This window comes from Haliaeetus leucocephalus, unplaced genomic scaffold, assembly GCF_000737465.1.
Source record: "Haliaeetus leucocephalus isolate CR32 unplaced genomic scaffold, Haliaeetus_leucocephalus-4.0 Scaffold656, whole genome shotgun sequence".
Classification (NCBI taxonomy): Eukaryota; Metazoa; Chordata; class Aves; order Accipitriformes; family Accipitridae; genus Haliaeetus; species Haliaeetus leucocephalus.
This window is the reverse complement of record NW_010973092.1, coordinates 19,670,602-19,697,729: the sequence shown is the minus strand read 5'-3', so window position 1 is coordinate 19,697,729 and position 27,128 is coordinate 19,670,602. Positions and strand designations below refer to the sequence as shown.

Below are 27,128 nucleotides of genomic sequence, written 5' to 3'. Positions count from 1 at the left end.
AAAGAGGCTGGAATTGGTGTTAAAAATTGCTCATTTCTGCCACCCCCCCATAATCTCTGCTCTTCCACCATCATTGCTACCCTGCTTGGAAAGCAATACAAGCAGTCACTGTCACATCTTTGCTGTTCCAGCTCACACAGCTATCCCCACTAGGGTTTGTTTTAATGGCTTAAAGCAAAGAAAGGGCATTTGTATACAGGGAGGCAAGCGGAATCACCATCTCTGTCACCAAGCATTCCCTTTGTAGGCCTGCCATCTGAATTAAAACAAACAAAAAAAACCCCTGAACCAAGTTTTTCCTACAGCTAGTGATATTAAAAATGTAACCCCAACTGATTTACAAAGGTAACAAGAGCACGGTGGTGGCAGTACATGAATGCTGTCTTAAAGCCACCAGAATCAGCAGTGCATGTATTACAATGAGTTAGTCACAAAGCCATGTTTTTACAGCTAAATATCAAAAACTTTCATTGTTAATCTCAATGGTTCATCATCAGTTTAGGTTAAGCTAAGGCTACAGAGCTATTGAGAGAAACAGTGCCTCCTGCCCGGCACCAGCTCTCACAGCGCACACACCCCTGCAGAGCCCAGCATCCCTCCCCGCCAAATGAGCACCCAGATGCGAGCCAGATGTGCCACCACTGTGTGATTGAGAGTCACCACTGCCCTGCCTGCCACCCAGCATGCAATTACCTAAAAAAGATGGTTCGCAGAGAGGTTTCTGCTTCAGATAATCTGTGAATTGTCTTCTGAGCTGTTTGTACAACATGCAGCGTCATGGTTGACGATGGTGATTTAATAAGTGAAAAATGAGTGCTTGGCATACCTTCCTCTGGGCAGGCAGTGGCAGAGGCAGTCGTACGTCAGTGCGCCCCTGCTGAGCGGTGCTTCGTGGGGAGGCAGGAGATTTAGTGCTCAGATTCAGTTTGTCACATGCTTCATTTCTGCCTTGACACCTAGCCTAATTACATGTCTACAAAGGATAACTGTCCATACCCCTCTATTACCATGATACAAGGGCTACAGGCAAATTCTAGATAAAGCAGTAGCTGATTCAAGACCAGGAAAGGTAAGCAACGAAGTACGACACACATGAATTTCAGTGGTGTTTTCGTATCTGAGGTCTGATGGTTGAGGAAGCAGGACTATACACTGGTTTGTTGAAGGAAGGAGTCTCCCATGGTGAGCCCATAGCTCACCAAAGCACTGGGGCTGCACAGTATCATCTAGGGTTCAGCAAGAACCTGAATCAGAATAAAGATGCCTGCATTCCCCCTCCTGCACAGCTTGCCATGCCATGCTGCTCCCACCCCGACATCCCTCCCCACTGCCAGGCTGCAGCCGTGGCAGCCCCATGCTCCCCTCAGCGCCCATGGAGAGGGGAAGGGCTGGCTCCTGCACTCATCCTGGCACAAAGAGGAATTAAAATGTGCAACCAGTGCCAGGGGCAGAGTGCTGCCAGAGAGGGAGGTGACAGTCACCATGCTACACCACAGCACATGTGTGTCCTTTCCTCCCAGGAAGATGACACCTGGCCTATGATACCCTGTTCCATCCCTTCCACCGCCCTTGCCCAAAAGACCTCTCTCTGCAGCTAGCCTGAAGGGCTGGACACATCTGTTGATGATGCATCACTTTGGACATGCGCTTTTCTCACGTGTCCACTTCTCAGGGCTCACTGCTAACCCAGCTCCATGGCAGTGCACCCGAGTGACAGTATGTGCACGGTAATTGTACAGCCACATGTCTGTGCTCGTCTCCTTCACCTCGCAGCCTTACTGACACAGCACAAAGGCTCTCTTTCAGCAAAAAAGCAGCAAATACTCCTGTGATCCCTGACATGCTAGTGTCCAGCAAAAACTAACGCAATCATTTCTTCAGGCAGAAGGGTGAGCTGTCTGTTTGCATGGTGCCACACACGTGGCTGCAAATCCCAGCTGCCCCAGCCTCGCCTGCAACTCCAGGGCTTGCCATCCTCCAAGCCCACAGCACAAGAAAGTCACGCAGCCCACATCTACATCATGTAAAATTAGCTTATTTGTTGTTCTTAATACACTAGGAAGGCTTCCACAAGATGTCAGCCTAACTAAATGACAATGCTAGCCTCAGGGTGCAATTCTACTTTTCCAGCACATGCATTTAGCAGGGAAACCAGTTCTGCTGCTGCTGGAGGAGCAGGGTAAGGGAGAAGCCCCTGAAAGGGTTATTTGGTCCTAGCAAGCTTATTCCTGAGGTGGACACGCTTTTTTCCCCTCTCCTGTTGCACATGATGATTCAGGCCATTACTTCAAAGTGCCCATTCTGGCAGAAGTCCCAAGATAGCACTCATAGGTGGTTTTCCTCAGCATGCAAGCGAGTTTTTAGTCTCAGGTGAAATGAAATTGTGTGAGTTTTGTGGGCAGCTGGGGTTTATTCCCAGCCTACTGTACCTCAACACCCCAGGCAGCTCCCAAGGAACAATGTGAATATTACAGCAGAGTTCTAGACTTAAGAGAATCAGATGCATGCTTCTGGTAATATCTGTTATTTCACAAGCGCACAGAAAAAGTGCACATGTTTCGCTAAGAAAAGCGCCCATAAAGTTCGCGTTAACAGTTTCCCAAACAGGAAACTCGCTGGCAAGGTGCTAAATAGCCCTTGTTTGGTTATGGGCCAAAGAGTGGAGAGCTTTAGAAAGGAAGCAACTTACCGTGTTTGAACATTAACTCTTAACTCTGTGCCAAATTACACAATCTTGATGTGGGAGGAACCTACCAACAGATACTGATGCAAAAGAGCAAAATGTTTCTAAAAGATACCTAATTTCAGTCTCCTGGTAATAGCAAAACCAGATAGGACAGGAGAGGAGTAATATTTGACCTTACAGCCATTGTAATTTTCTTAATTACACCCTTTGGAACACTGTTTTTAAATGTTATGTTATCATATTTAAATGTTATTAAAATTCAAATCAACACTTCAAATCAGGATTTTACACCAGATGAGCTGCTATGGGAAGCACAACCACAGGTACTTCAGTGCAGTAGTTCCATCAGACAGCTGGCAACTGACAGCTAAGGCTGGATTTTAGCTTCTGTACTTTTTGTACAGTGAACACTAAATGTGAAGAAACTCTTTAAATAGGTTTATGTAATTTCTTTGCATGTATTTCTTTCACTCTAGAACAAATGTGAAAATATTTACTATGGCTGAGCAATTTAAGAAATTTATCTAGCATTTCCTAATTTGCTTTATCATTAAAGATACGTACTTTCCTGATGGGTTGGAGGTGGGGTTTTGTTGTTGTTTTGCTTTGGTTTTGGGGTGGGTTTGAGGTTTTATTTTTGTTTGTTTATTTTTAAAGAGTTCATGTTCTGCATCCCTTTACTTTCCACTTAGCACTTGCCTTCAGCCTGCTCTGGACAGGCAGTCAGTATTACAATTATGCCACAGGACAGTGAAGGGAGAAGCAGGCAGAAAATAAGTCTTAGTTTAAACAAGTACCTCTAAGGAACCAGAGCTTAATAACAAAGGTAAATGGCCATTTTACTTAAAGTCTTCTTTTGACACAATTCATCACCTTCCTCCATCAGCATGGGAAGTTTGTTGTTCTCAGCTCATCCCATATCTTGAGGTTGTGATACCTCACCGCTACAGAGTGAACGTTTTCACCTGCCTTCTACTACATTGTTGCTTTATCTCTCAAGGTGAAAATAAAAAAAGCTTATTCACGTTGCTTGGAGTGGGAAGCTAACACCCCCCTGCCTCATCCACATTGAGTGAAGGCCAGAGCAGCTGCTCCAAAGGCTTTCCTGCACATCCATGCAAAAATCCCCAGACCCTAAAAAAAATGTAAATCGTCTGTACATTTACCATTTACCCTCATAAATCAGCTGTCCCTGAGGAGAGTTTGCTCCAGATAAAAGGGCAATGAACTTTTAAAGCCAGCAGCCATGACAGCACATTTGCCTCCTCCACGCTGGGCATGCATGCTCCAGCCAAAGACCAGCTCGGCTGTAACAGCACAGACAGCTTTACAGGGTCACCGTTTCTGCAAATGCAAATTTCTGCAACTCTGAAACACACAGGATAACTGTTACGGACCTACCCTGCAGCAAGATGCTAATAGAAGTAACGTCCCCCTTTTACAGGGGGGCACATAACACCAGAATGTAATTGGTGACCACAAGGAAGCCCTCACACTGCTCTGAGCCCCGACAGTAAATGCCAACATCACGATTTCCTCTCCTGCACTCCAGTCCCCAGGAAAAGGCAAGTACAAAAGCCACCGTTTGGGGGGTGGGAAAATAGATTTTTCTAGTTTCATAACTGCATGCTGTCAAGCTGGATTCCAATTAAATCTTTCCTGTGCCCTAACACAAGCTTTGCTTTTTCCAGAAATTTCTCATCGCTTGAACACTCACTCCTGTCCTTCGCTCCCAGACTGTGTGCTGTACTTTCTGACACACCACCTTTACCTAAATGACTGTTCTCTCCCTTTACCACTTTTGCAGGGACCACAGTCAAACACAGTTGTTATGCATAGCTTTAAGCTGCCAAATCCCTCTCACCTCCGTGAAAAGCTGGTGCTAACCAGCACTATTCAAACTGCGCATACTTTGCATCTAAAAGTTCCTTTTATGCAGCAATATTTAACAGAAAACCAGCAGCAGCTAGAACTGAGGCACTTCCAACCGCAGCTCTGCGCCGCTTTTAATACCAGCTGAATACAGCCAGCACAGATGTAGGAGGGGGGGAGCGGGGTGGTGCAAGTCTTTCCTATTCCTTCTACTGCGGGGACGAAGGACTCCTACCGTTGGATTTTTTTTCCCCTTCTGTCAGTGGTCTTTAACACGATCACAGTATGCACCACAATGCTTTAAAACAGCAAAGCTTCTGGAAAACCCAAACAAAAGGAACGTCACCAGGTGACGTCAGCCTATATACAGCACTGTGTGGTCGCAGCGCATAAGCAAATCCATTCTTGTACCGCTTCCCTGAAAAGCTTTTCAGTAAATGCACTCATGCTACTACAGGAGCTTCTCTCAGCAATAAGCCACCCATCTGCCATCAACAAGTTAGGACTAAGGGAAGCCACAGCTGCGGAAAGAGAAAACATGAGCTTCAATTAAACAGCTGAGCAGCCACAGAGGACGAAAACTTGTATTAAGCATTGATTTAAAAATCGCAGACCTGTCAGAGAAGATCAAGCCAGTGATTTCAAAAGGAATATTCCAAGAGAGCATCGTGGATTCAATTTTGCACTAATATCAAAGGACACTAAACCCAGTAAATTATTCAAAGGCTATCTTACATTAGAGCCTTTTACAGACTCACCGCGTTGAGTCTAAAACTACGACTGAATGCAACCTCCAATGTACTCAAAAGAATGGGTAAGTTCCTGCATTTCTATATACCTTGTATAATGAATGACCAGCTATGCTTTAAAGGAGCAGTTAGATGCTAAAGCAAATTTTTCTGCACTGAACCTTATGAAAAAAAAAATGTTTTCCGATTGTGACACTGTAGTCCTCCGTAATAGAGATAAAGACTCATCCTAAGTGTAATATCCAAGTATTCTGTTTTTTGTAGTAAGTTGTTTCTTGCATTTAGAATTAGCTTGTCAGAAATGCATGGCAATGTTATCTGCAGTGAAATCTTCCATCGTGATGTTCAAAGTGTACTGATAAGGCTATCCTATCTTGTTGTTTTCCTAAATTATATTCTGCAGGCTTACATTTCAAGTGGCCATTAGGGGCTCGTATGCTGGCAGCACTATATGCAATGAGTATGGTTTTAAAAATGCTGCCTGCCTTGGGCATGGCTTGTCCACCAAAATGTCGCTGTGAGAAGCTGCTCTTTTACTGTGACTCTCAGGGGTTTCACTCAGTGCCAAACACCACTGAAAAGGGCTCGCTAGGTTTGTCACTGAGGCACAATTATATTTCTGAACTTGAAAGGGATCAATTTGCAAGCTTCAGTCAACTTACTTGGCTTCACTTAGATCATAATCAAATTGCAACAGTCAGAGAAGATTCTTTTCAAGGACTGTATAAACTTAAGGAATTAGTCTTAAGTTCCAACAAAATCTTTCATTTGCCAAACACAACTTTTAGCCAGCTGCTTAACCTGCAGAATTTGGACCTCTCTTTTAATCAGTTATCCTCTCTGCACCCCGAGCTCTTCTACGGCCTTCGCAAGCTACAGACCTTGCACTTGCGTTCCAACTCCCTGCGGACCATCCCGGTCCGCCTGTTCTGGGACTGTCGTAGCCTGGAGTTCCTGGATTTGAGCACAAACCGCTTGCGAAGTTTGGCTCGCAACGGATTTGCAGGATTAATCAAGCTGAGGGAGCTTCACCTAGAGCACAACCAGCTGACAAAGATTAATTTTGCTCACTTCCTCCGGCTGAGCAGCCTGCACACGCTCTTCTTGCAGTGGAACAAAATTAGCAACTTGACATGTGGGATGGAATGGACTTGGGGCACCTTAGAAAAGCTTGATTTGACTGGAAACGAAATCAAAGCCATTGACCTAACCGTCTTTGAAACTATGCCTAACCTTAAAACCCTCCTAATGGATAACAACAAGATCACCACTCTGGATTCCAAGATCCTAAGTTCACTGACATCCCTCACCACCGTGGGCCTCTCCGGCAATCTGTGGGAATGCAGCCCAAAGATCTGCGCCTTGGCCACATGGTTGAGTGGCTTCCAAGGTCGGTGGGAGCACTCCATCCTCTGCCACAGCCCCGACCACACCCAGGGAGAGGATATTCTGGATGCAGTGTATGGTTTTCAGCTTTGCTGGAATTTATCAACTGTTGTTACGCCCGTGGCTACGACGTATGCAGCTCCGACTACTGAGTACACGAAAAGAATAAGCTCTTCTCATTTCCATATGGGCGACAAAGAGATTCCAACTACGGCAGGCATGGTCGTTACCACTGAAGAACATTTCCCCGAGCCAAACAATGCCATCTTCACTCAGAGGGTAATTACAGGAACAATGGCTTTATTGTTTTCTTTCTTTTTTATCATTTTTATAGTGTTCATCTCCAGGAAGTGCTGCCCTCCCACATTAAGAAGAATTAGGCAGTGCTCAATGATTCAAAACCACAGGCAGCTCCGATCCCAAACACGGCTGCATATGGCAAATATATCAGACCAAGGACCATATAACGAATACGAACCCACGCACGAAGGACCCTTCATCATCATTAATGGCTACGGACAGTGCAAGTGTCAGCAGCTGCCGTATAAAGAATGTGAAGTATAATACCTACATGCCATCAAAAATTAAATCAGATAAGTAACCTATTTTAAAATTGTAGGGGACCTACATCAGATTCTAATTTTTACAAATGTTGACATAAAGCCTAATTTTCCAAGCTACTTAATGGAAACATTGTTTATGGAGTGGTGCAGTATTTTTAAGTTTTTTAAAAAATAAATCCATAATATTTTCAGTGTTAAAGAAGCAATGATTACATTAAAGTTGCACTCCTAATGTTTAAAAGTCTAAAAAGATGCTCACCTCAAACTATGTAAAATGTTTCATGTTATGTAATTATATGACTGTGTGTAAACATTTATACCCAAGTCTCCACATTCTACTTTTTCTAATGAAAACAGTCCGAGGGGATGGATACTGGATATCTGTACAGAGATCTGCGGGGGGACATACACTCCGTTTGTTCCACTGCAGCTGTAGGATCCCAAACACTCCAGCTGGCTCCGTTCACTTTAAAGGCAGCCGTGGAGGAAGATTTTCCTCCTCTGATAATTTCACTCCAGTAAAAAAGGGGAAGGAAGAAAGAAAAAAAAAAAAGCAACAAAGGTCCAGGTGGGGATTTAAGTGCATTGGGAACTGGTGAATTTATTTTTAAATACAGTTTTCCTATCTGCATATTCATAGTTTGGCTTGCTTACATGGACCTTGCTAAAGCTCACAATAGATACAGAATGGAGCAGTTCACACGGTCACAAATTAGCAGGACGATCACAAATTAGCAAGATGACTCTCCAGGCGCTTACAAAGTAGGCAGTGCAGCTTATTTAGGAAGGCTCAGTACGACAGGATCGATTCTAAATATTAAGTGCATTCAATTCTTATCGGCTCTCTGGTTTGACTTGATGATGCTTTTCATGAATTCAGGCTAATTACTTACAACTATGAACAAACAGCATTTCAACACCTTTTCATGTGTAAATACCCTTAATGCAAGTTTTTCTTAATTAAAAGTAAATATCAACCGCGAGGTTAAGGAGAAGAGGGAAGGAAGGAAGAAGCCTCTCTTTGTCCCCCCACTGCCCCCCCCAGCTGAGGCTTCCTCTCGCCTAGAAGCTATTTTCATGCACTAACTCCACTGGTTTCTTTGGAGACAGAATTAGCCCCTGTAATATAAGCTCTCACTTGTCCTCCTCTTCCAAAATGCAAGGTAATTACCAGGTTGGTTTTGGTTTTTGTTTTTTTTTTTTTTTTTTAAAAAAAGTACCTTCTGATAAGTATAAGTTAGGATAATATAATTAGTTTATAGAATAGCTCACTGAAAAATGTTTCATTTCTTGATATGGGACAGAATCTAAACTAGTATGCCGTTGAAAAAATCTTGTATAAATATATATACACACACACGCACCTCGTTCTTAAGGAGTAATTTGGTTTCTTTAGCCAGAAGTACCATATTGCTATTTATACTATACTATGAAATTATATGTAAATATTTGCAGATCTATGCAGCAGTGGTGGTACTCAGATGCCACAGGGGCGGGGGGGTGGGGGGGTCTGCAAAGAATTACATTATTTTTAAGTCAACTGCTCAAATATTGTAAACATTCTAACCAAAGCTAAAAGGACCAGAGGGATGGAAATTTTTTTAATATATATATACACATGTATGTATAACTGAAAAAAAAAAGTGTTGTGTCCAATGCTGCAGTGTTAAACAATTACCAGCATACACCGATGAAAAAAATTCCTCACAGTGTTGACATACTTTGAACAAATCAGTAATTACAGTATGCTAATTGTGTTGTACTAAACTATTCTGCAAACTTTTTAAACAGAAAAGTCACTGCATAAAAGTCTGTTTGCTATTTCACTCTGCTTTTATATATCTGTATTACCACTTAGTGAGGTATTTAGGGTGCAATTATACAACAGTTTGATGTTTTATTGTGAAATGAATTCGTCCAAGGCAACTATAGCAAGATACGTGTGACTTCTGTTAAGATTTTACATAAAGATTTTTCAATTACTGGTTTTGAAGATATTAATTTGCATTATTTTACTTTTACATACAGTGCCCTTATTATAAAACAAATATTTTGTTTACTTCCTGTGACTCTGTACTTTAATGGAAGAGATTCAGTGAAGCCTAATGGTTTTCCATAGAGATACGTTTGAACCCTCGTAACTGTTTATACTGTGATGAGCTGATTTACACCTATTCTAGAAAAATCAATTACTGCTTTTAACTGAATACAATAAATCCTGTGGGGCAGGTGGACAAAGAGCAAATATTCTGTATGATTAAATCTCACCTGAGCCAGAAGGCCAGACCTAAGCTGATAAATACAAAAATGTATTGGCATCCAAGGGTATTTAGCTGCTTGTAGAAAGACTTGCTTCATTCCTTACCACGAATAAGCGCTCACAGCTCTTCCCTTACATCCAGGCTTTTGCTCTGCTCTGGGCAAATGAGCACGCATCACTGCCTCAGCAGCAACCTGCCCCTGCCTGTGCACCTCCCTTACCTCGCGTTAACCAACACGATGGTCTGCACCACGGGAAATTGGAAAGCAGACACTTTTGGGATGATTTTCATGTACAGCTGTAGGGTACCAGCAGAGACAAAGTTATAACTGAACTCATTAATTATACTGGCAGCCAAATAGTCCGTCTACACTATTATCAACCATCAGATGTCAATACTAAACTCTGATGTCCTCAGCTGCATTTGTAAGAAGGACTTCCACCTTTCTCCTCCACGCCCAGCAGAAACCCTTGCTGTAAGACAGTTCAGAAGGTACCACATCAGTCTTCCACATGGTAACAAGACCTGGCCACTTGACTGAAGTGCTGAGGTTCCTCCCGAGGAGGTGCTTTCCCAACACCCTAGCTCTGCACTGAAACCCACTCCAGCTTTATTAGCTTATAATTATGCCCAGGAAGAGTAAAGACAGATGTTCCAGCAATGCTGGATTTAATCCTCTTCTCCACCCCAGCCACTCATACCAATTTTCCAAGCATTAAAGCACTGTCCCAGTGTCTCTCAGAGCAAACCCAGGCACCCAACTTCTCTTCCCCACCAGTGTCCCCACAGTTTTCACTGGTCCTGCAGTGCTGCCTTGGCTTGCAGACAGCAAAGCAGGAGGCCAGCAGACACAGCCTAGCACAGCACTGTTCAATTTTACTTTGACTCTCTGTACTACACACTAATACGCAGCCAATCTCCCAAATGCCATGGTTTATGTCTGCCATTTCCAAAACCATTTGTTGCCAGGTTCCAGGTGTAAGCAAAGCAATTCTGCAAACATTACATTTAGGGTAACAGGTATCATAAAACTCACAGAATGTCAAACACTAGCAGTGAAGTCAACTTGAATTCCCTTAGACGGACAGCAAACAGCAGGCAAAGCCATCACTCTACACAAGGTACACAAGGACATGACCAGGGGCTGTTAATTTGGGGTTTTTGTTTTCTTTTTGTGGGGTTTGTTTTTTTTGTGTTTTTTTTTTAAAAGTTACTGTCTTCCATTCTCAATTGCTTGTAACTCTTTCAGGCAAGGAGGGTATTGTAATAATTGCATTACTCAGCAGTCTCTGATTTTGTTTATGGAACAAGAACCATGATGGTTTGATTCAAATTAATTGTATTTCGGTATGAGTACTGGCTGATGACAAGAGGTTGTTAACTTGCTCTCCCCAAATATCTCTGTTGCACAGCCTCAGTTTCTACAGATACTAAATGGCATCATAGGTGCTTCACCACCTCTAGGCACAGCCTCATTCAAGTGTTCAGGGCCTTTTAGAAATCAAAATTTCTTCTACTGCTCCCGAGATCCTCATCCCATCCAAAGATCTCCTCCAGCCATCTTTTCCTCCTTCCTACCCTAACATTGGTGAAATGCAAACCTAGCAGTAAAAGTTCAATTTTTGAGTAATCGTACTGGAACAGGTCTGAATTAATGCTTTCAGTTCCCTTCTCATTAGTTGCTCTGCATTAGATCATTGTTTGAATGCACACAACTAAAAATTACTCGATAAAGAGTAAAATGGGCTAGCGTTTAGTGTCCAGCTGAAGTGTTCCCCTGCACAGAGCTCCCATTTCCCATCACATGGAAACATAATTAATGTCACTGTATCAATGTTTGGTTTTGTTTTCTTTGCGCCCAAGCAGAAATTATCTGATTTTTTTCAGTGATAAGCCTAGCCTGCATGCAAATCTAAGCATCTGAGCTTATGTCCCATTACCTCCCTTAGAAGACAGTGGCCTATTGTTAACATGTAAAATCAGAAAATCCAGTGGCTTTAAACCAGAAATCTGCACTACACACTTATTTTTTAATGTGTCTAAGTTAATTTCTGTACTACTTTAATGAAAATAAAGTTGATTTAATTTCGTGATCTGCGTAGCTATCAAAATCCATCTGTTCAGACCTATGAAATCTACCCAGAAGCTGAATTTCATCTTTCTTATGAAGTTTTCCATAAAAATTAAAAGTTCAGAGAGCGCTACAGTATTTCTCCTCCCCCCAAAAAGGAACAAGCAAGAAAACAACAAAAATCAAAGGCAGTTGTACAGCAGCCACTCCTCCCTCCCCATGCCCTTTCTCCATTGCAAAAAGTCCCATACACTAAAAGTGTGCCGGGCTTCGCTTTTTAAGCCATCATGCTAGCAGGATGCTTAAAAATTATTTCAGAGTCAGCTGGAAATTCAGCATTTCACATCTTGTATAAAAACCTTTTGAGAAGTATCTGGGGAAAGGTAACAGAAGCTTTGATGGATGTAATCAAGCCTCAAACAGGGCAAAACTTGCGCTAAGGGCGAAACACCATGCAGCTTGTGCACCTATGGTGTTATCACTGAAAAGCTACACCTCCTATCCTTCAACCACTCCTTTGTAAAAAACCAAACAAAATCCACCCCATTTTTCTTTTTACTAATGAAAACATTAGTAACTGAACTATTCTACCAGCTTAGCAACCAGAGATTTTTAAAGAGTCCTAGATGCATTGTGTTTAAATTATGTTTAAAAGAGCCAACATCTGGTGGGAGGGGGTGTAAGTAATGGAGTAAAATGAAGTGCAGTGTACAGAAAAGTTTTGTTATTAAAATTGTGTATACTGTAAAACTGAATTTGCCTCTTTCTTCCTCCCTTTTCAAAGCCAGTCCATTTGCCATAATCATATCAAATACAGCACCTTCTGTTTTACTACAATAAATGAGCTGGTCTGCAAGGGTTCTTCCCAAACAAGACATCTCTTGACTAGCAGAAATTATTTATATAAGCAAGAGCAGAGAGTGAAAACCAAACCAAAGCTAAACTCTTGGCCCTTGAGACTGAAGCCCTGGGAGCACCTGCATCAGAAACAGCACAGGCAGCAGCACCCTCTCCAGCGTGCTGGCGTGAGCCCCAGCACGACCCAGCAGACGTGCCTGCAGGGCTGCTGAGACCTGGCTGTTCCCCCAGGTCACCTGGTAGACCACCATGACCGCCTGTTGGTCATTGAGCCAGCCAAGAGCATGGCATTTCCAACAGGACCACCTTGCTGAGAATTCAGCAAGAACAAACAATCTATATCATTTTGAGATGTCAAACTAGCAAGACACTGCTTCAGCTCTGAAGTACAGCTATCTAGAAAGTGTCAGAAATACATTCCCTGTACAAGAAGTGTTCTTTATATGGGCTACCACAATGAATGTAACATTCAAAATCATGGTGCTTCAATAACATGAGAAAGATTTCTGATTTAGAGAAGGGACAAGTTCACGGACACAACCCAAAAGCCTTGGTACAACAGCTGAACAAAAGAACAAGTTTCAGGATGTTCCAAGATGATTACATGCACTAAACTGCCAACTAAAGTCATTTTAGTAACTAAGCCTTAGCTACATTTACTTTTTTGCAAAAGGTTTGGCTGGAACAAGTTCTCAAGGGTTTTAAATGTCAGTTGGCTAACTGCCTCTCAAATCCTTCTAATACTTCAAAGCAGCACATGATAAATCTATTTTCTTAAACTCTCAAAGAGACTAACTTTAAGATAAAAACGCATCTCATGCAAAACCAGTTGCTTTCACAAGCAAAGGTAAGATACACAAGAGAAAAAACAGTATTCTGAATATACTATGCAAAACCTTTAAATCCAATTAGTAGCAAGGAAACATCAACATGACTAGCAACTTTTAAACATAGGGTGTGTTAAGACAACCGCAAAAAAACAGACTCAAGAACCTGACTGAAGAGGACTGCACAAATTAACTGAAAATTGTAGCACATCTGGGAAAGCGCCGACTCCTTCCTCCGGTGAGTGTACAGGCTAAGGTACAGAATTCAATACAAGTGTTCATCTAATAAAATCCTAATGTTAGTATTTACATTACACTTCCAACACACACACACACACGTGCGCGCGCAAAACTCAAGTGGCATTCTCTACTACCAGGACATATTACGAAATAAATCTTCCTTTAAAAAAAAAAATATATTTTTTTTTAAATGCTATTCAAGTAGCTTACCCCTGTTTTCTCCCAGCAGACTCTACTACTTTTATGTTGAATACTCAAGCAAACTAGACACAAAGTGCTGTTTTTCTTTTCCATCAGTCCTTACCCCTAAAGAGTGTGTAGTGCATCCACTGTTTGATATAGATGCATTATGCTTCATACCAGTTTTAAAAAGCAGCCTTACTTCACGAAAAGTCTTGAAGTGGAAAAGGTTCATCCATCAAGATGGTTCTTAAATAATTAATGGATCATAATTCTTTACAGTCAGAAGCAATTAATTTTCTGTATTACAATCATGAGAATAAATCTGAAAAATCCATTCTAATGGCTCTGAATCTGAAGATAGTGTTGCAGCTGAATTTTTAATCTTAAAATACAGGAGCAATGAGGACTTCCGCTGTTTAAACATACAATCTTCTACCAAACAGAACAGCTTTACTGCATATTTAATAGGTAGAATGGTTTTTGCGAGACCACATGAGATTAAAGACAGCACTAGATACAGGAAATGCATTTCAAGTAGAAAAGTCCTTCCAAGATACTTCTTAACTGTATAGCTACAAAAATTCTTGAAATATCCTTTATGAAGCATACAAAATACTGCAGAAAAGCTTACTGCAAAAAGTAGTTTTACTTATATGTTTGCAAAGGGCTAAAAAACTGAGAAGAGTGTTAATGCAGAATCCAGCTCAATCCTACAGCAAGATTAGGATGCTTTTGCTCTCTTCTCTTGAACTAACTCCTGAATTATCCATCATGTACCCAGAACCTCTGCCTCAAAAGCCATCTGCTGTTAGCGGGGACTATCAATTTCTGCCCTCAAATAGAGTGCTCCAACCCTGATACCACCTTAAGTTTTTAATCTTTTAGAGAAGAGAAAAACCCTGTAAAATTAATAGAGCTCTTAGTAACACTAATAGTGACAATCTGTTAGAATTGAGAACATGGGAAAGGGGACAGGGACACAGACTACAAGTGAGTTTCCATCTCCAAACGCACCACAAAACAGTTAACAAGAGGAAAACACATACACATTCCCCTGCACTGCAGGCACTTTCAGAAGCTTTGTTAACAATCTCCACTTTGATTAAGTAAAATTTTAGCTACCCAGGCCGACTCACTTGTCCCAGAAGGGAGTCACACAGTAAACATCCTCAGCACACACCTATCAAAGGATGCGAGCCAGAACAAACTAGTAAGTTGGGAAAACCACACGGTGGGCCATTCTTCAAGCCTCCAGGTCTAACCGTATACCTCTCATTTAAAGAGCATGAGATATTAAAGCATCATCTATGTTGTCCTCAGGATAGGCAAACATGCTTCAGTGAAGATGTGGAACTACTTATTGATCGAGTCTAGCCCTGAAGCATGCCATCCCAGAAAGAACAGCAACATCTGTTGTAGCAAGGTCTACAGAGACTTAGGATTAACTCCATGCTTGAAATTCTGGTTGAATAATTCAGAGCTTAAGGAATTCCTCCTCAATCTTTTCAGATAGTCCTGAAGAGGGAAATAGCTGTGTTGCTGTTTCCAGGTAGGACAGACACCTAGCTCAGCACCTGGGGGAGCAGCAGACCAGCGCAAGGCAGACCCAGAGCATAGGCAACCAAGTCTGGTAACTCCTAATGACAGCTGGAAGCTCTACAGGTATCAAGTGTATATTTTTAGGGTTCAGGCCTTCAAGAATTTAACAGCCACAGGGCAGGCAGGAAGAGAAAGCCATCTCTAGTTTGTATTTTTCTCTACAGATGACTGGCTTAGCTCTGAGACATCTATTAGCACCATGGCAGCTGTGGAACTCCGAAATAAGAGAGCTTTGACTACATGACATGCAATTAGCATCCAGTCCTGCGACACCAGAAACTTCAAAAAAAGGCTAAGGTTAGACATTTGATTAGGCTGAACTACAGAAAAAAAATACAGTAAGCTTTGATACAGTAAGCTTTGGCAGGTACTACATCTCTAACATGACACCACGCTCCTAAGCAAAACAAAAATAACAGATACCTTCAACAAGTTACTATAGTCTATAGTGACAGTTAACTTCTAGGAGATGTCTGTACATCCTTTACTTAAACTAGAAACTAGCATGCTCAATGTCCCATGAGTAATGAGCTTTTGTGACGTATTACTTTCTGCCTGTGAGTGGAGAGCAAGTCTCTAGACCAGCTAAAATATGTCAGTCCTTTGGACGACGGACATCTGCTGCCCATAGTTAAAATAACTAAACACCCACATAGTCCACTGCATAACATAACGTAACAATGAAATCAGGACTAAGGCATTTCAGATATTTACAGAGCATCCGTGCAATTTCAATATACCTTCAGTGCTGGGAACTGCTGAACAAGTTGCAATGCCTCTTCAGCTCCAAGCCTTGGATTTGTCAGTGATGTAGGCATCGTTGACAAATCTGAAACTTGGAGAAAACCACCACATTGTTCCAAATCTGAGAAGCGTTTATGGAATGAATTCAAAGCTCTTGCTCCCATGCTGCAGAGATGTACCCTTACCAGCAGGGACTAGGACAGCAAACACCACCAGACAAGCAGCAAGGTTCTTGTGCAAAAAGCACTTGCACAATAGCAGTAACAGTACACGGAGACCTGGAACGTGAACTAATGCAGCTCAAGACTACTCCAGGACCTTCCTGTGACTAACAGCTGTCTGACAGCATGCCATAAAACACAGTGGACAAATGAAAGTACTGACAAAGCGGAGAACGACTCCGGTGCACCACACAGATAAATTTCAGGGATATTACCCCTTCATATCTACAACTGTCTATGGACAACAATTAACTTGACAAAGCATGCCAATGAGAGTGTCCAGAGACACATGAAAAAGTTTTATACTACATTCAAATGAGCTGATGCTACGAGACTGCAGACTGCTTTCTTCTTCTTAGTGGGCACTCAATCATTTGAATATACCACAGTAAAGCTGCATCATCAAAATAGGAACTTTCTGACATCTACTTTTACTATCCATTTACTCAAAAATAGTAATCTTCATCAGGCAAATTAGTAAGTGATCATCAGCTTTAAAAAAGTTTCAATTGTTTATGCAAACCTAACTACATTGCAGCACGTTCTGTTCACTGCAGCTCCTCTGACTTCAACCTGTGCTGTAACAATCAAGAATAAAATTTAGTCTGTACTCACTGACCATCAGACACCTGCTGGGAACCATGAAAATATAAGGAAACCACTCCAAAAAGATGAGGTTATGTAAATAACAAAACAACCCAACCACCCCATTGCTCTAGAACATTAATTATGCACACATAGGCAATGAATAATAGAAATAATTTAATAGAGATGTGACACAGTAAATCCACCTGAAACAATATGAAATATATGCAACCAGTGATCCCGAGGTACTAACTGAAAGCAGTATTTAAAAATAAAAATTAAATCTCAGAAAAAAACCCACCCCACTAACGGGGAAGTTTACCTAGGGAAGGCAGAAAAGCTTCTAAAAATTCAGTTTCAAGAAGGGTCTGGGCCTCTGCAGATGGGATTCTCTGCACAGAGACAGTACCAGACTTCTCTGTTATTACGTTAACCAATTACTTAATGTTATCTTTATGTACATAAAAGTACATCAGCTCTGACTAGATAATCTTCCCTTAACCTATGTCTGTTAAAATTGTGTGCCTACTACTTTTTACCCATTACCAGCTGCAGGTCATCTGTCTTGCACTTCAGGTATTTCCTGGTGTCTAAACCTCCAGCTAGCCTAAGTATTGCTCACTTGCCACAAATGAACTTAAATGGGTAAACTATGCTCAAAATATTACTAACTTTTATCCTGTGTTGTTTTTTGTTAATAATTAGTATATACTATTTCCTGCATTTGCTTATGCAAGAGAAATATTTTAAACTATTGACAGGATTAGGACTCAATGACAAGTCCACATACTTGACACAGATTGCTCAAAGACACAAAGTGGAAAATATGATAAAGAACATGAACAGGTTTCAGTGATCTGAGCCAGGGGAAAAAAAAAAAACAAACCCAAAAAAACCAACAAACCCCCCCCCCCCCCCAAAAAAACCAACCCACACCCATTCTGAGCAGAAGAGAGGACTTCTTTGTGATAATTAAAACAGCTTCTACCAAGGCCATTACACAGCCTGATTTCTATTTTGACAAGTGGTTTGGTTATTTCTTTTTTTCTTCCTTTTTTTTTTTTAATGTAATGGAGTTATAATCAGGAAAGTCCTATTTTACCAGTATGTTATCAAAAGCATTCCACTGCCTTTGAAACAGGTATTTCAAATTAGTAACATATCCAGTCTCTTCATTAATATAAAAAACCCCCACCACCTCCAAAAGTCTTACTTCCTCATATGAGAGCTATAATTTGCAACTTCACTCTTGCAGAGTCTGTTCCCTAACAAAAAAGGAAAATCAGGAGAACACACAAGTTAGTCTTCTTCCAAATTTCATAACATCTTTTAACTTTAATGGCAGCTGACCAAAATCTTAAGGACTGCTCCAGGCTAAAACCCATTCCTAATCCCTGTAACTTGCACCATAATTCCCACTTGAGGGCAATGCTGGGAGCAGCAGAAAATGCTGGGTCTGGTTAGCAGGCACTGGGACTGGTTTGTAAGCACCTCACATCAGAAGGACAATCGAATCTCGACCATACAAAGTGATAAATTTCATTCCCAGCCCATGCAGGAACCCAGTTACTAACTAACAAGTATATACACACTTCCACACACCCTCTGTGCTCCAGCTGCAGGGGTAACTAGCAATTTTATTCAAATATCTTCACAGGCAACAGTAACTGAGCAAGTCCTCTTTTAAGCAATGGTGAAATCAAACCTTTAGAATTACTGTCTAGTGCTATCTACATATTATTTCTTGAGGGGGAAAAGTGGTATTGCAACAGCACAAGGTAATTTTTTTTACTATTATTTTCACCCGTGATGTGGGGGAGGAGGGGGAAAAGATTAAGAGACATGTCTGTCTGGTCTGGAAAACAACAGATTCTCAAACATTTTATAATACTTTTGTACCACTACCAGGTAATGGAGCTACCGGTATTCTCTTAAGGCTTATCCTTATATCTAAAGAAGTTGACAGCATAGGTTTTATGATATAGAGCACACAGCTCCAACACATTTCCACCACTAAGGCAAAAATATCTATTCATACAGATAAGTAATGGTAGGAAGGTGCCAGGATGCCAAGAAAATCATCCTGCAACAACATGCATCTTTTCCTTAAGAGCTCAAAAGAAAACTGAAATTGGCAATAATACATCATACAGTAAAACTGAGTCTTCATTGAACTGAGTTCTCCTAGTTTCCATTAAATCATGATGCCAGGGCAAAGTTAGGACTCTCTAAGCCAGACTTGGACCCAGCATTAACAAAGCAAATGTACCTGAAATCTTTTGCAAAAGGTGAGAGGTTTATGTTTCTTGTTACCTTGAACATGTTTTCTAGTTGAGCTCCAAGAGCCAGGTTGAAGGGCTCTAACTTGCACCTGGTTAAGTTTGCCAGGTCCCCACCTGCTCTTCCAGCAGCAGACTTCCTCCCCAGAGACCTCCGAGAGATGGCAGTTCATGCCTAGTCAACAGATGGGAGGCAGAAGAGCATCTAGGCTCCGTTTTACACAACTCCAGATGTAAAGAGGTTATTTTGCAGTGGGTCTGGCATCCTACTCCTTCAGGAGCTGGCAAGCTTGTATTCCTCTTCTCTTCCCTCCCCACCACGAGCAGGCAGGGCACGTGCTGGAGCTGGGGCTCAGGACTCCAGCAACGCAGATCCAGTGCTCCACTGTGGCTGGTTGCACCTCTGCAGCCCAAGGGCTGACCGGGCACGTGTCTCCTCCTGGGTCATCCCGGACCACAGCCCTAAGCCCCAGCTCCCACCCAATCCAGCAGAGAGCAGAAGAAAACATCTAATGGAAAAGCAGCAAGTCAGCACCATGCTGCAACAAACAGCCTCTGCAGTCTTACTATGTGGGTCTACACAGACCCCAGAGATGTATCAGAACTGCTGATAAAAGCTCCATTTTAAACCTACAGCATTTCTTCAAGCAACACACAGGTGAAAATTACACTGGATCACCCCTGATTGCTGTGCAACCAGGTGAGGCCTAATCCAGGCTTCTCATGAATAAGAACTCAGGAGCTCAAGGAGGGCAGCACAATGTTTTGTCAATACTTACAGCTGTTTCCTCACAAGTGATTTTGTTGAATGACGACTAGTTAAGCTTGGCTACAGGTCAATTCATCTCACTTTCAGTATAGCTGGGTAGATGGGGGTAGCTGGATGGATGGGGGAACGTCTCAGAATACCAAATCAGAGGGACAAAACGCTTCTGCAGGAGCCACGAGACAGCTGCTGGGGCTGCTGAGTAATCTGCTACTGCGGAGCCGCCTTCACAGGCTTGATTTTCATTTTGATGTTAATTAGTAACCTTATCTAAAGAATATCTCAAGTTTTTCCTTTGCAAATTACGTGAACTAATAGATATATCCAGAAATATGAAAAGCAGGCTGAAGTTTACACCCGTGGTAATTGTAAGAGCCTTGAAATATTTTCGTTTTTATCATATTTTACATACATGTGAAAGGCTTTAGAAATAGAACAACTAAAATTGGAACAACACAGACCCCTGCAAAACTCAAATTAAAAAGAGTGAGCCAAGACAGCATATGCCCTTTCCAAGAGGAAGAGAATGCATTATAAATCTGGGAATAAAGCCACCTAACTCCTGGCAAGACAGCTCGGAGAAACAGATAATAAAACAAACCTACCAATACAGTCACAAGACATTTAAAGCTAGAATTAATGTATTCTTTATTCTTTATTAGAAATATAAATAGCTTTAGTTTGTGACAGATTTTTAAGTATTTCCTGTAGGAAGGGATTCAGCAGGCTTAACCTGCAATATCACAGCAAAAAAACCCCTCAGATATGAAGTTGCCTTTGACAGAAAGCAAAGGGCATTAAAAACTGGAAATAGCATCAAAAGCTGACCAACTGTCGAGGGACTAGCTACTGCACACCTCTAGCCTTACCAGCACCAAAAAGCAGGAGTATCTCCTCTCCCTCCCACACGGGCATCTCAGCAACTTCACTTGCCTCCACAGAAGACAAAATTGCTTGAAACAAGAACGCCCTCGCTGACCGCGAGGTTGACACCACTAGTTGCTGTTAAAGAAAGCCAGCAACCTTATTCGCATCACCTCCATTTACCTAAAGCAAGTGATTCACAGAGGAACCCCACACGATTGAAAAGGCACTAAAAACACAGCATGCATAACGTCATCCTTTACAGAGACACTATCAAGCCATTATTTACTAAGCTAATTAGCCAGCCACCCTTGCAGATAATGAGAATGCATTAAAGTATTTAAAATTCCAGCACAAGCCTGACACGTACAAAGTGGCTGCCCTTCTTCAAAAGAAAACGAATGTCAAAGGAAATAAACCATTTAGGAACAGTCAGCACATCTGAGGTGGAGCGGGAAGGTAGCTATCACCTATGGTAAGTGTCCAGAGAAAGGAAGTAAAGCAAAGCAGAGCGCTCTGGGATGCAGAGGTATTTCACGGTTTTATTGTATCAGCCTCTACTTTCAAAAAAAATCATTAGATAGATGACTTAAATTACCATTAGATAGATGATAAAGCAGCAGCTATTCAAAACAAACAGAATTAATGTACAGAACTGTACAATCTGGCACAAAAAAACCCAGGGAAATTGAATGTACTTAAGCTGACAGTGATCTAAAAAACCCAGCTGGTTAAATTCAGTTTTACACCAAGAAATAAGCTTTAACTGAACATACACTTCACTGCAGTCTAGTACTGAAATAACCCTTCCCTTTGCATAGGCACTGCTCCAGAAGCAGGTAATACAACTAAAGTCATAGAGCAAGTTTACAAAATGCATGAAACAAGTTAATCCATCTACTGGAAATAACACCAGGAATACTCCCAGGGGATAAGAGTTCCCTGTGTACTTGATATAGTCCTGCTCTTTCAAAAAGATTTCCTAAACTCCAGCTGAGAATACCCATAATTTTTAATTTTTTTGGGGGGAGGCCAGGGGGTCAGGGGGGGTGGAGTGTGAATGGGGTGGGTGCAGAGGAGAAGATGTTTCCACAGCACTACAAAACTGATTGAGGATAAAAAATTAGAGGAAGTTTCAAGATTACAGCACCTGTCACCAAAAAGCCAGTTTTACATTCTCTGTGAATAAGTCTTCATGATAGCGTATGGGGGAGTATCAGGACATGAAGATTTGCTGCTTAATTACTACCTTTTTCTCTACACACATATTCCTCATAAGATCTCCTCATTCATTTTAGTTGCAGTTCCCACGGTAGAGTCCCACAGCATCTGCATATACAGGAACAGCCTTTCTGGGTGAGAAAAGCTGTGTATGACAACAGAAGTGGGAGATGAGCAGAAGACCACTGTACCCAGGCAAGCCTGGGCAGCAATCTTACCCACAGCTACAAGAAAGCCAAGCCTACTTCAAACCAGCTCTCACAACACAACAACATAAACTTTTAAGTTTGTGAAGACCCTGCCTTCCTCAATTAAAAGATCCCGCAGGAAGAAAAGCAACCATCTTGTAGGCCATTAGCTCCAAAGGGGTCAACTGGTCAGGTGCAAGACAGAAGGGCTTTCAACTTTTTTCTTTTTTAAACATTTCAGTTATTTCTGCATTAACTTCTCATTTTCTCAGCTTTTTTCAGTCCAGTCACCTCTAGAATTGGGATTCTTTGACTCCTGGACAGGTGCCCAAAAACTCATTCTGCCTCTGAGGAAATTCACAATTTGGCATTTAAGGGGAACAGTATCAAATTATATAGCTGCAGTCTTACTTTGTACTTGACATCAGAGCTCTCATGTCACCTTCTTCCCCTGAAATGACTCAATAAAGACAGTCCTCAAAGGAGAGGTTCAAAGGCATAGCAGAGAAGAGCAAGCAAGCCCCATGTTACATTTTTTTCCCTACACAGTCCAAGAAGCTGACTGGTGAGGTGGGGAAGATACACACATAAATCCTTTGAAAAAAGGGAAATGAAACTGAAGCCACAGACACAGAAGCCACCTGGGCAATATAACACAGCTAGCTGCTCAACCTCTACAAGTAGAATTAATTGCTGGGGTTTAGTTCAGATGTTTTGAATAAAATTAATGCATACTTAAAAGTAATGTACAGTATTAGATTAAAAAACATGGGGACAGAATGCAAATGGAAGTATATGACTTGGGCCACCACTGACATTCACAGCTGTAATTCAACTGCTGGGAAGCTTGAAAAGGAGAAACATCCATCAAGACCTTCCAACACTAGATACAGGACAGACTGTGTGTGCTATAAACAAGTCCCAGAGTTACCTTCCTACTCAGGAAACAGGATTTTTTTAAAAAACATCATATACCAGTGTTGCTAATTAACATCTCGAATGAACCTGAAACATGTCAATACAAATGGTCACAAGTTGATACCAGGAAAGAAAAAGAAATTTCAAAATATAGATAAGTCTCAAGCACATAATGAGGGGTATCTTAAAGACGACACAGGAAGGTAACTTCAGCATCTCCAGCGTTTAATATTTCTGTGTGTATTTATTTTAATTTTGAAAGAAATTATGCAACTACATTCATACATCAAGACAACATAAAAAAATTAACAGTACCAGAATTAGTTGAAGTCTTGAATAGTTTAAGAACAAATGCCCTTACTCCCCCAAACTGCCCCTATGTGCAGCCTCACACTACATGGACAAATCTCAATCTGTCAGTTATTTAAAAAAAAAAACCACAAACAAACAACAAAAAACCCCCCAACAACCCAGAACAAAAACAAACAAAAAACCCAAACCATAAAAAAACCCCACAACACACCACACAAAACCCCACAAAACTAAAAGGTGCCTGCCTCACTAGTAGGTGGGAACCTTAGTCTGAAATTCAATCAACTTAACACAAAGGCAATAAAAGGTAATTTTTTTCTTTTTTAAGGAGTCCATCTTTTAAATATAAAACCAAAACATACTCCCTAAAATGCAGCAGATGAAAGGCAAGCTAGAAGGAAAATCTGAAGCAGGCAAGGAGCAGAGAGGACTAGGCGGCCAGAGAACCCCCCCACCAAGGGCACGCGCCTGCTGCCTGAACACCTTAGCCTAGCAGAGCTGGTAAATCACTCTGCAACCACCAAGACTAACTTGTTTACATCCACAAGAACTGTACCTCATCTCTCTCCAGTTATTTCACTGCACACTCCCACATCACCTGCGTTTCCTTTGCTCCACAGAAATAGTTAGTTCTCAAGATACCATACCTACAAAGTGAAACAGTTTCTAAACCAAGAACCTTTTGTTTTCAAAGCTTCCCTCCCCCCCATCCCCCCCAATAGCTACCAGGCTTCATTTTCCAAGTTCTTTCCGCAGGTTTCATAAAGTAACTGATCATGTCAATTCAAGTTATCATATTCAGTAAACCACAGATGACAGCACCTCAGGCATACAGAAGAGATTCTGAGCTGAGAAGCAGTTTTTTCTTCTGGCCACATATGGCAGCAGTAAAGCACCCAATGAATAGCAAAAACTTTTTTTCTTGACAGTCAGAGGTTAACATATATGCAGTACAAGTCAATAATCCACAAATGGCTGCACATCACACAACATTTGCATTCAACCTGAAACATACAAACGTTAAAGAAAAATACACTCAATTTATGAAAGACATAGTTATTGTGAAAACAAGCTCAGAACCATGTGACCTTGCCTTTTCACTGACTACTGCTAATTTTGCAAATGCCCTGGTTTTCCCCTTATGGCCTGATGCCCACAGAAAACTTTTTTTAACTGGTGCTGAGGAAACCGCATCTTTTAGCACACTTTGCAAGGAAGTTCTTGGCCTGAAATCCTGTATGTTTGCTGCTGTTATTGTAAAGAAACCACTCTTTCAGAGTGCCAATTCAGCAAGAATAATTTTTGAGTATACAGTCTCCAAAGTCATGAAGTAAGTCTTTTCAAATAGCTTTCAGCAGAAATTTTTTTTAATGCTGGCATATACAAGTTGTCTCTGCTCGGTTTCTCCTCTGCCCATTTACTTCTAACTCACTCCTGTCCCTCCTGCTGAAGAAACATGTCCCTGCGCAGACCAGAAGGAAGCCAAAATTTTCTCCTCAACAGCTTTCCAAGATACAGCTTAACCCTCATCCTTTCCTCAGACATCAGAAGGATTAAGTCATTCTTCCACCTCTATTTACATTCAAGAGGGCTGCCACTACTTGGATATGCCACAAACATTAATTATTCTGTATTGATTCAGTTGACTTTCTGGGACAAAGTAGGTCTAAAGCTCCAGGACACATTACAAGCATTACAGAACATCAGCTTTCTTACACAGGATAAAACAGGTTAAGCACAGAGCACGGTCTAGGTATTAAACACCACATCTAGAACAGAAATTCTGGGTTCTCATCAAGACCTCTGCTGCTTGCATCGGGATCTATAAAAAAAGGTGAAAAGGTATTGGAAAGCAAAAAAAAAAAGAGCACAACAGGTTTTGCATATCACCAGAGAACTGGAGAGGATATAAGCGGTACCAGACAATAACAGACACACGTGCGTACACAGACAGCGACTGTCCTCATTCTCTCACTTCATTGTCTTCTGAATCCCATCTTGCAGAAAGATAGGAACTTAACGCAGAGTTTGTATTAGGTCAAGGCTGAAGAAAAAAGGGGAAGTCCAGGACTTGAGATGCAAGTATTTTGTTGTAATGCAAGAAGTGTAGTATTCCAACTTTGTAATAATTCCATCATCCCTTTCCTCCAACAAGAAAAATTCAAAAGCCCAGTTGTGTGTGTAATACTTCTGCACACTGAGAGCATGATCCTGCTGGAGGCTAAAAGACTGTTTATCCACAGATCAGTAGTCAATTGTGCAAACTTATATGCTCTGTTCCATCTATACTCCTCGATTTTGGCGTTGAGAGAGTACTCAAGTATCACCAAATGAGCTTCATTAGGGGTGACTAAATATTTAATCTTATGTGGGCAGATGGAGTTAAAATATTTTCCTACAAAACGGTAGAATTCAAATCAATTAAGTCACAAACCACAGAATTTTAAAGCAGAATCCATGCATAGCATTATAGCATATTTATGTAAAATGGTTTACAGCTCAACAAAAGTAAAATGCTGCTAAATGCCAACTGCCATATCACAAACAAGCATGCACACATTATTTCAGGTCTTCCTTCCACCAATCTTAAATGTTATTTGATCAACATTACAATAAGAAAGGTCTGGATTTATAATGTAATATTAGAAGATATTAGATATGTGTTAATATTGGAGATAGATTTATGTCTAACAAGAAAGGAAAAATAGATATTTCATCAATACAAACCTTTAAAAAAACCTAAAGGGATGTGGAAGGAAAGGAGGGATTGGGTAAGATGGAAGCCTTCACTGCCATACAAGGTATCTACAGGACTCAGTTGTCCAGTTTAGAGATAGCATTAGATTTCAATTCTGCTGCACGCTTGAGCGGAGTAAGCATCCTAAGTGAGGGCAGCAACCTTCCTTCTTTTACATATATTAAGAGTCTACAATCAAAATGCTGAAAAGCATGGAAAGACTGCAAGGTTGAGTACTGCTGTACAAGACAATGAAGACTAAGTCCCAGCTACTGTTAAATCTATTCAATTTAAGAGTTGTTACTAGCAATTTTGTGCCAAACAAGCAGCAAAGGCTGAAGGTAGGGGATGGAGAAGAGCAATGATTTAAGATTTAAATAGACTGTTAAGTTTGTGCTGGAACTAGACTTCAAGTGCAAATGTTGAGCTTTGTTGGGTTTCTTTAAGTAGGCATTAAGGCAGCCATATGCTTCCTTAAAGAAATGCCTTCTCACTGCACAGCACAAATGCTGCCCTGGGCCTGAAAAAGTATTCAGGACTTTCAAGTTTTGCCACTAGCATAAACGAATTGGTAGCCTCAGCTGAGGCTGGCTGCACTGATGTTTACCACCAGCCATGATGAAACAACTGGAGCCCAGATGTGCTGCCCTTCCTCCCCTCTGAGGCCAAGCATGCTCATCGCAGCAGTTATTTGGGATCTCTAAACCAGCAATTCCACATGCACATCAGGATGAGCTCAGAGTAACTGCTGGGATGACAGGGAGCTCTGAAAAACTTTAAAAGCCAAAGCTCACGAAGCTGATAAAGCTTTGCATGAGCTGGCTTCCATTTATTTCCATTGGCCCTTGTGTTACTACCAAAGAAAAAAAGTTCCCAGAATGTCTTCTGAAAACATATCCCATGCTAAGTCCCAAACCTGGATGATGTTGGGTAAGCAACCTGAAAGCTTCTTTCTGTGGCCCAAAATCAGGCTTCACTCCAAGTATGCTGAATTATTT

The 27,128-nt window shown here is 41.4% G+C and overlaps 2 protein-coding genes across 2 annotated transcripts in view; one reads left to right on the top strand and one right to left on the bottom strand.

The window, feature by feature from the left end:
* Nucleotides 1-27,128, bottom strand: part of CTNNA1 (catenin (cadherin-associated protein), alpha 1, 102kDa) — a 102,889-nt gene that overhangs the window by 52,617 nt on the left and 23,144 nt on the right. The gene's annotated exons all lie outside the window — the stretch shown is intronic.
* Nucleotides 4,950-7,452, top strand: LRRTM2 (leucine rich repeat transmembrane neuronal 2). Its single transcript, XM_010579159.1, has 2 exons — nucleotides 4,950-5,372; nucleotides 5,711-7,452. Exons 1-2 carry the CDS (start codon nucleotides 5,369-5,371, stop codon nucleotides 7,255-7,257), a joined length of 1,551 nt encoding a protein of 516 aa, XP_010577461.1. The 5' UTR covers nucleotides 4,950-5,368; the 3' UTR covers nucleotides 7,258-7,452.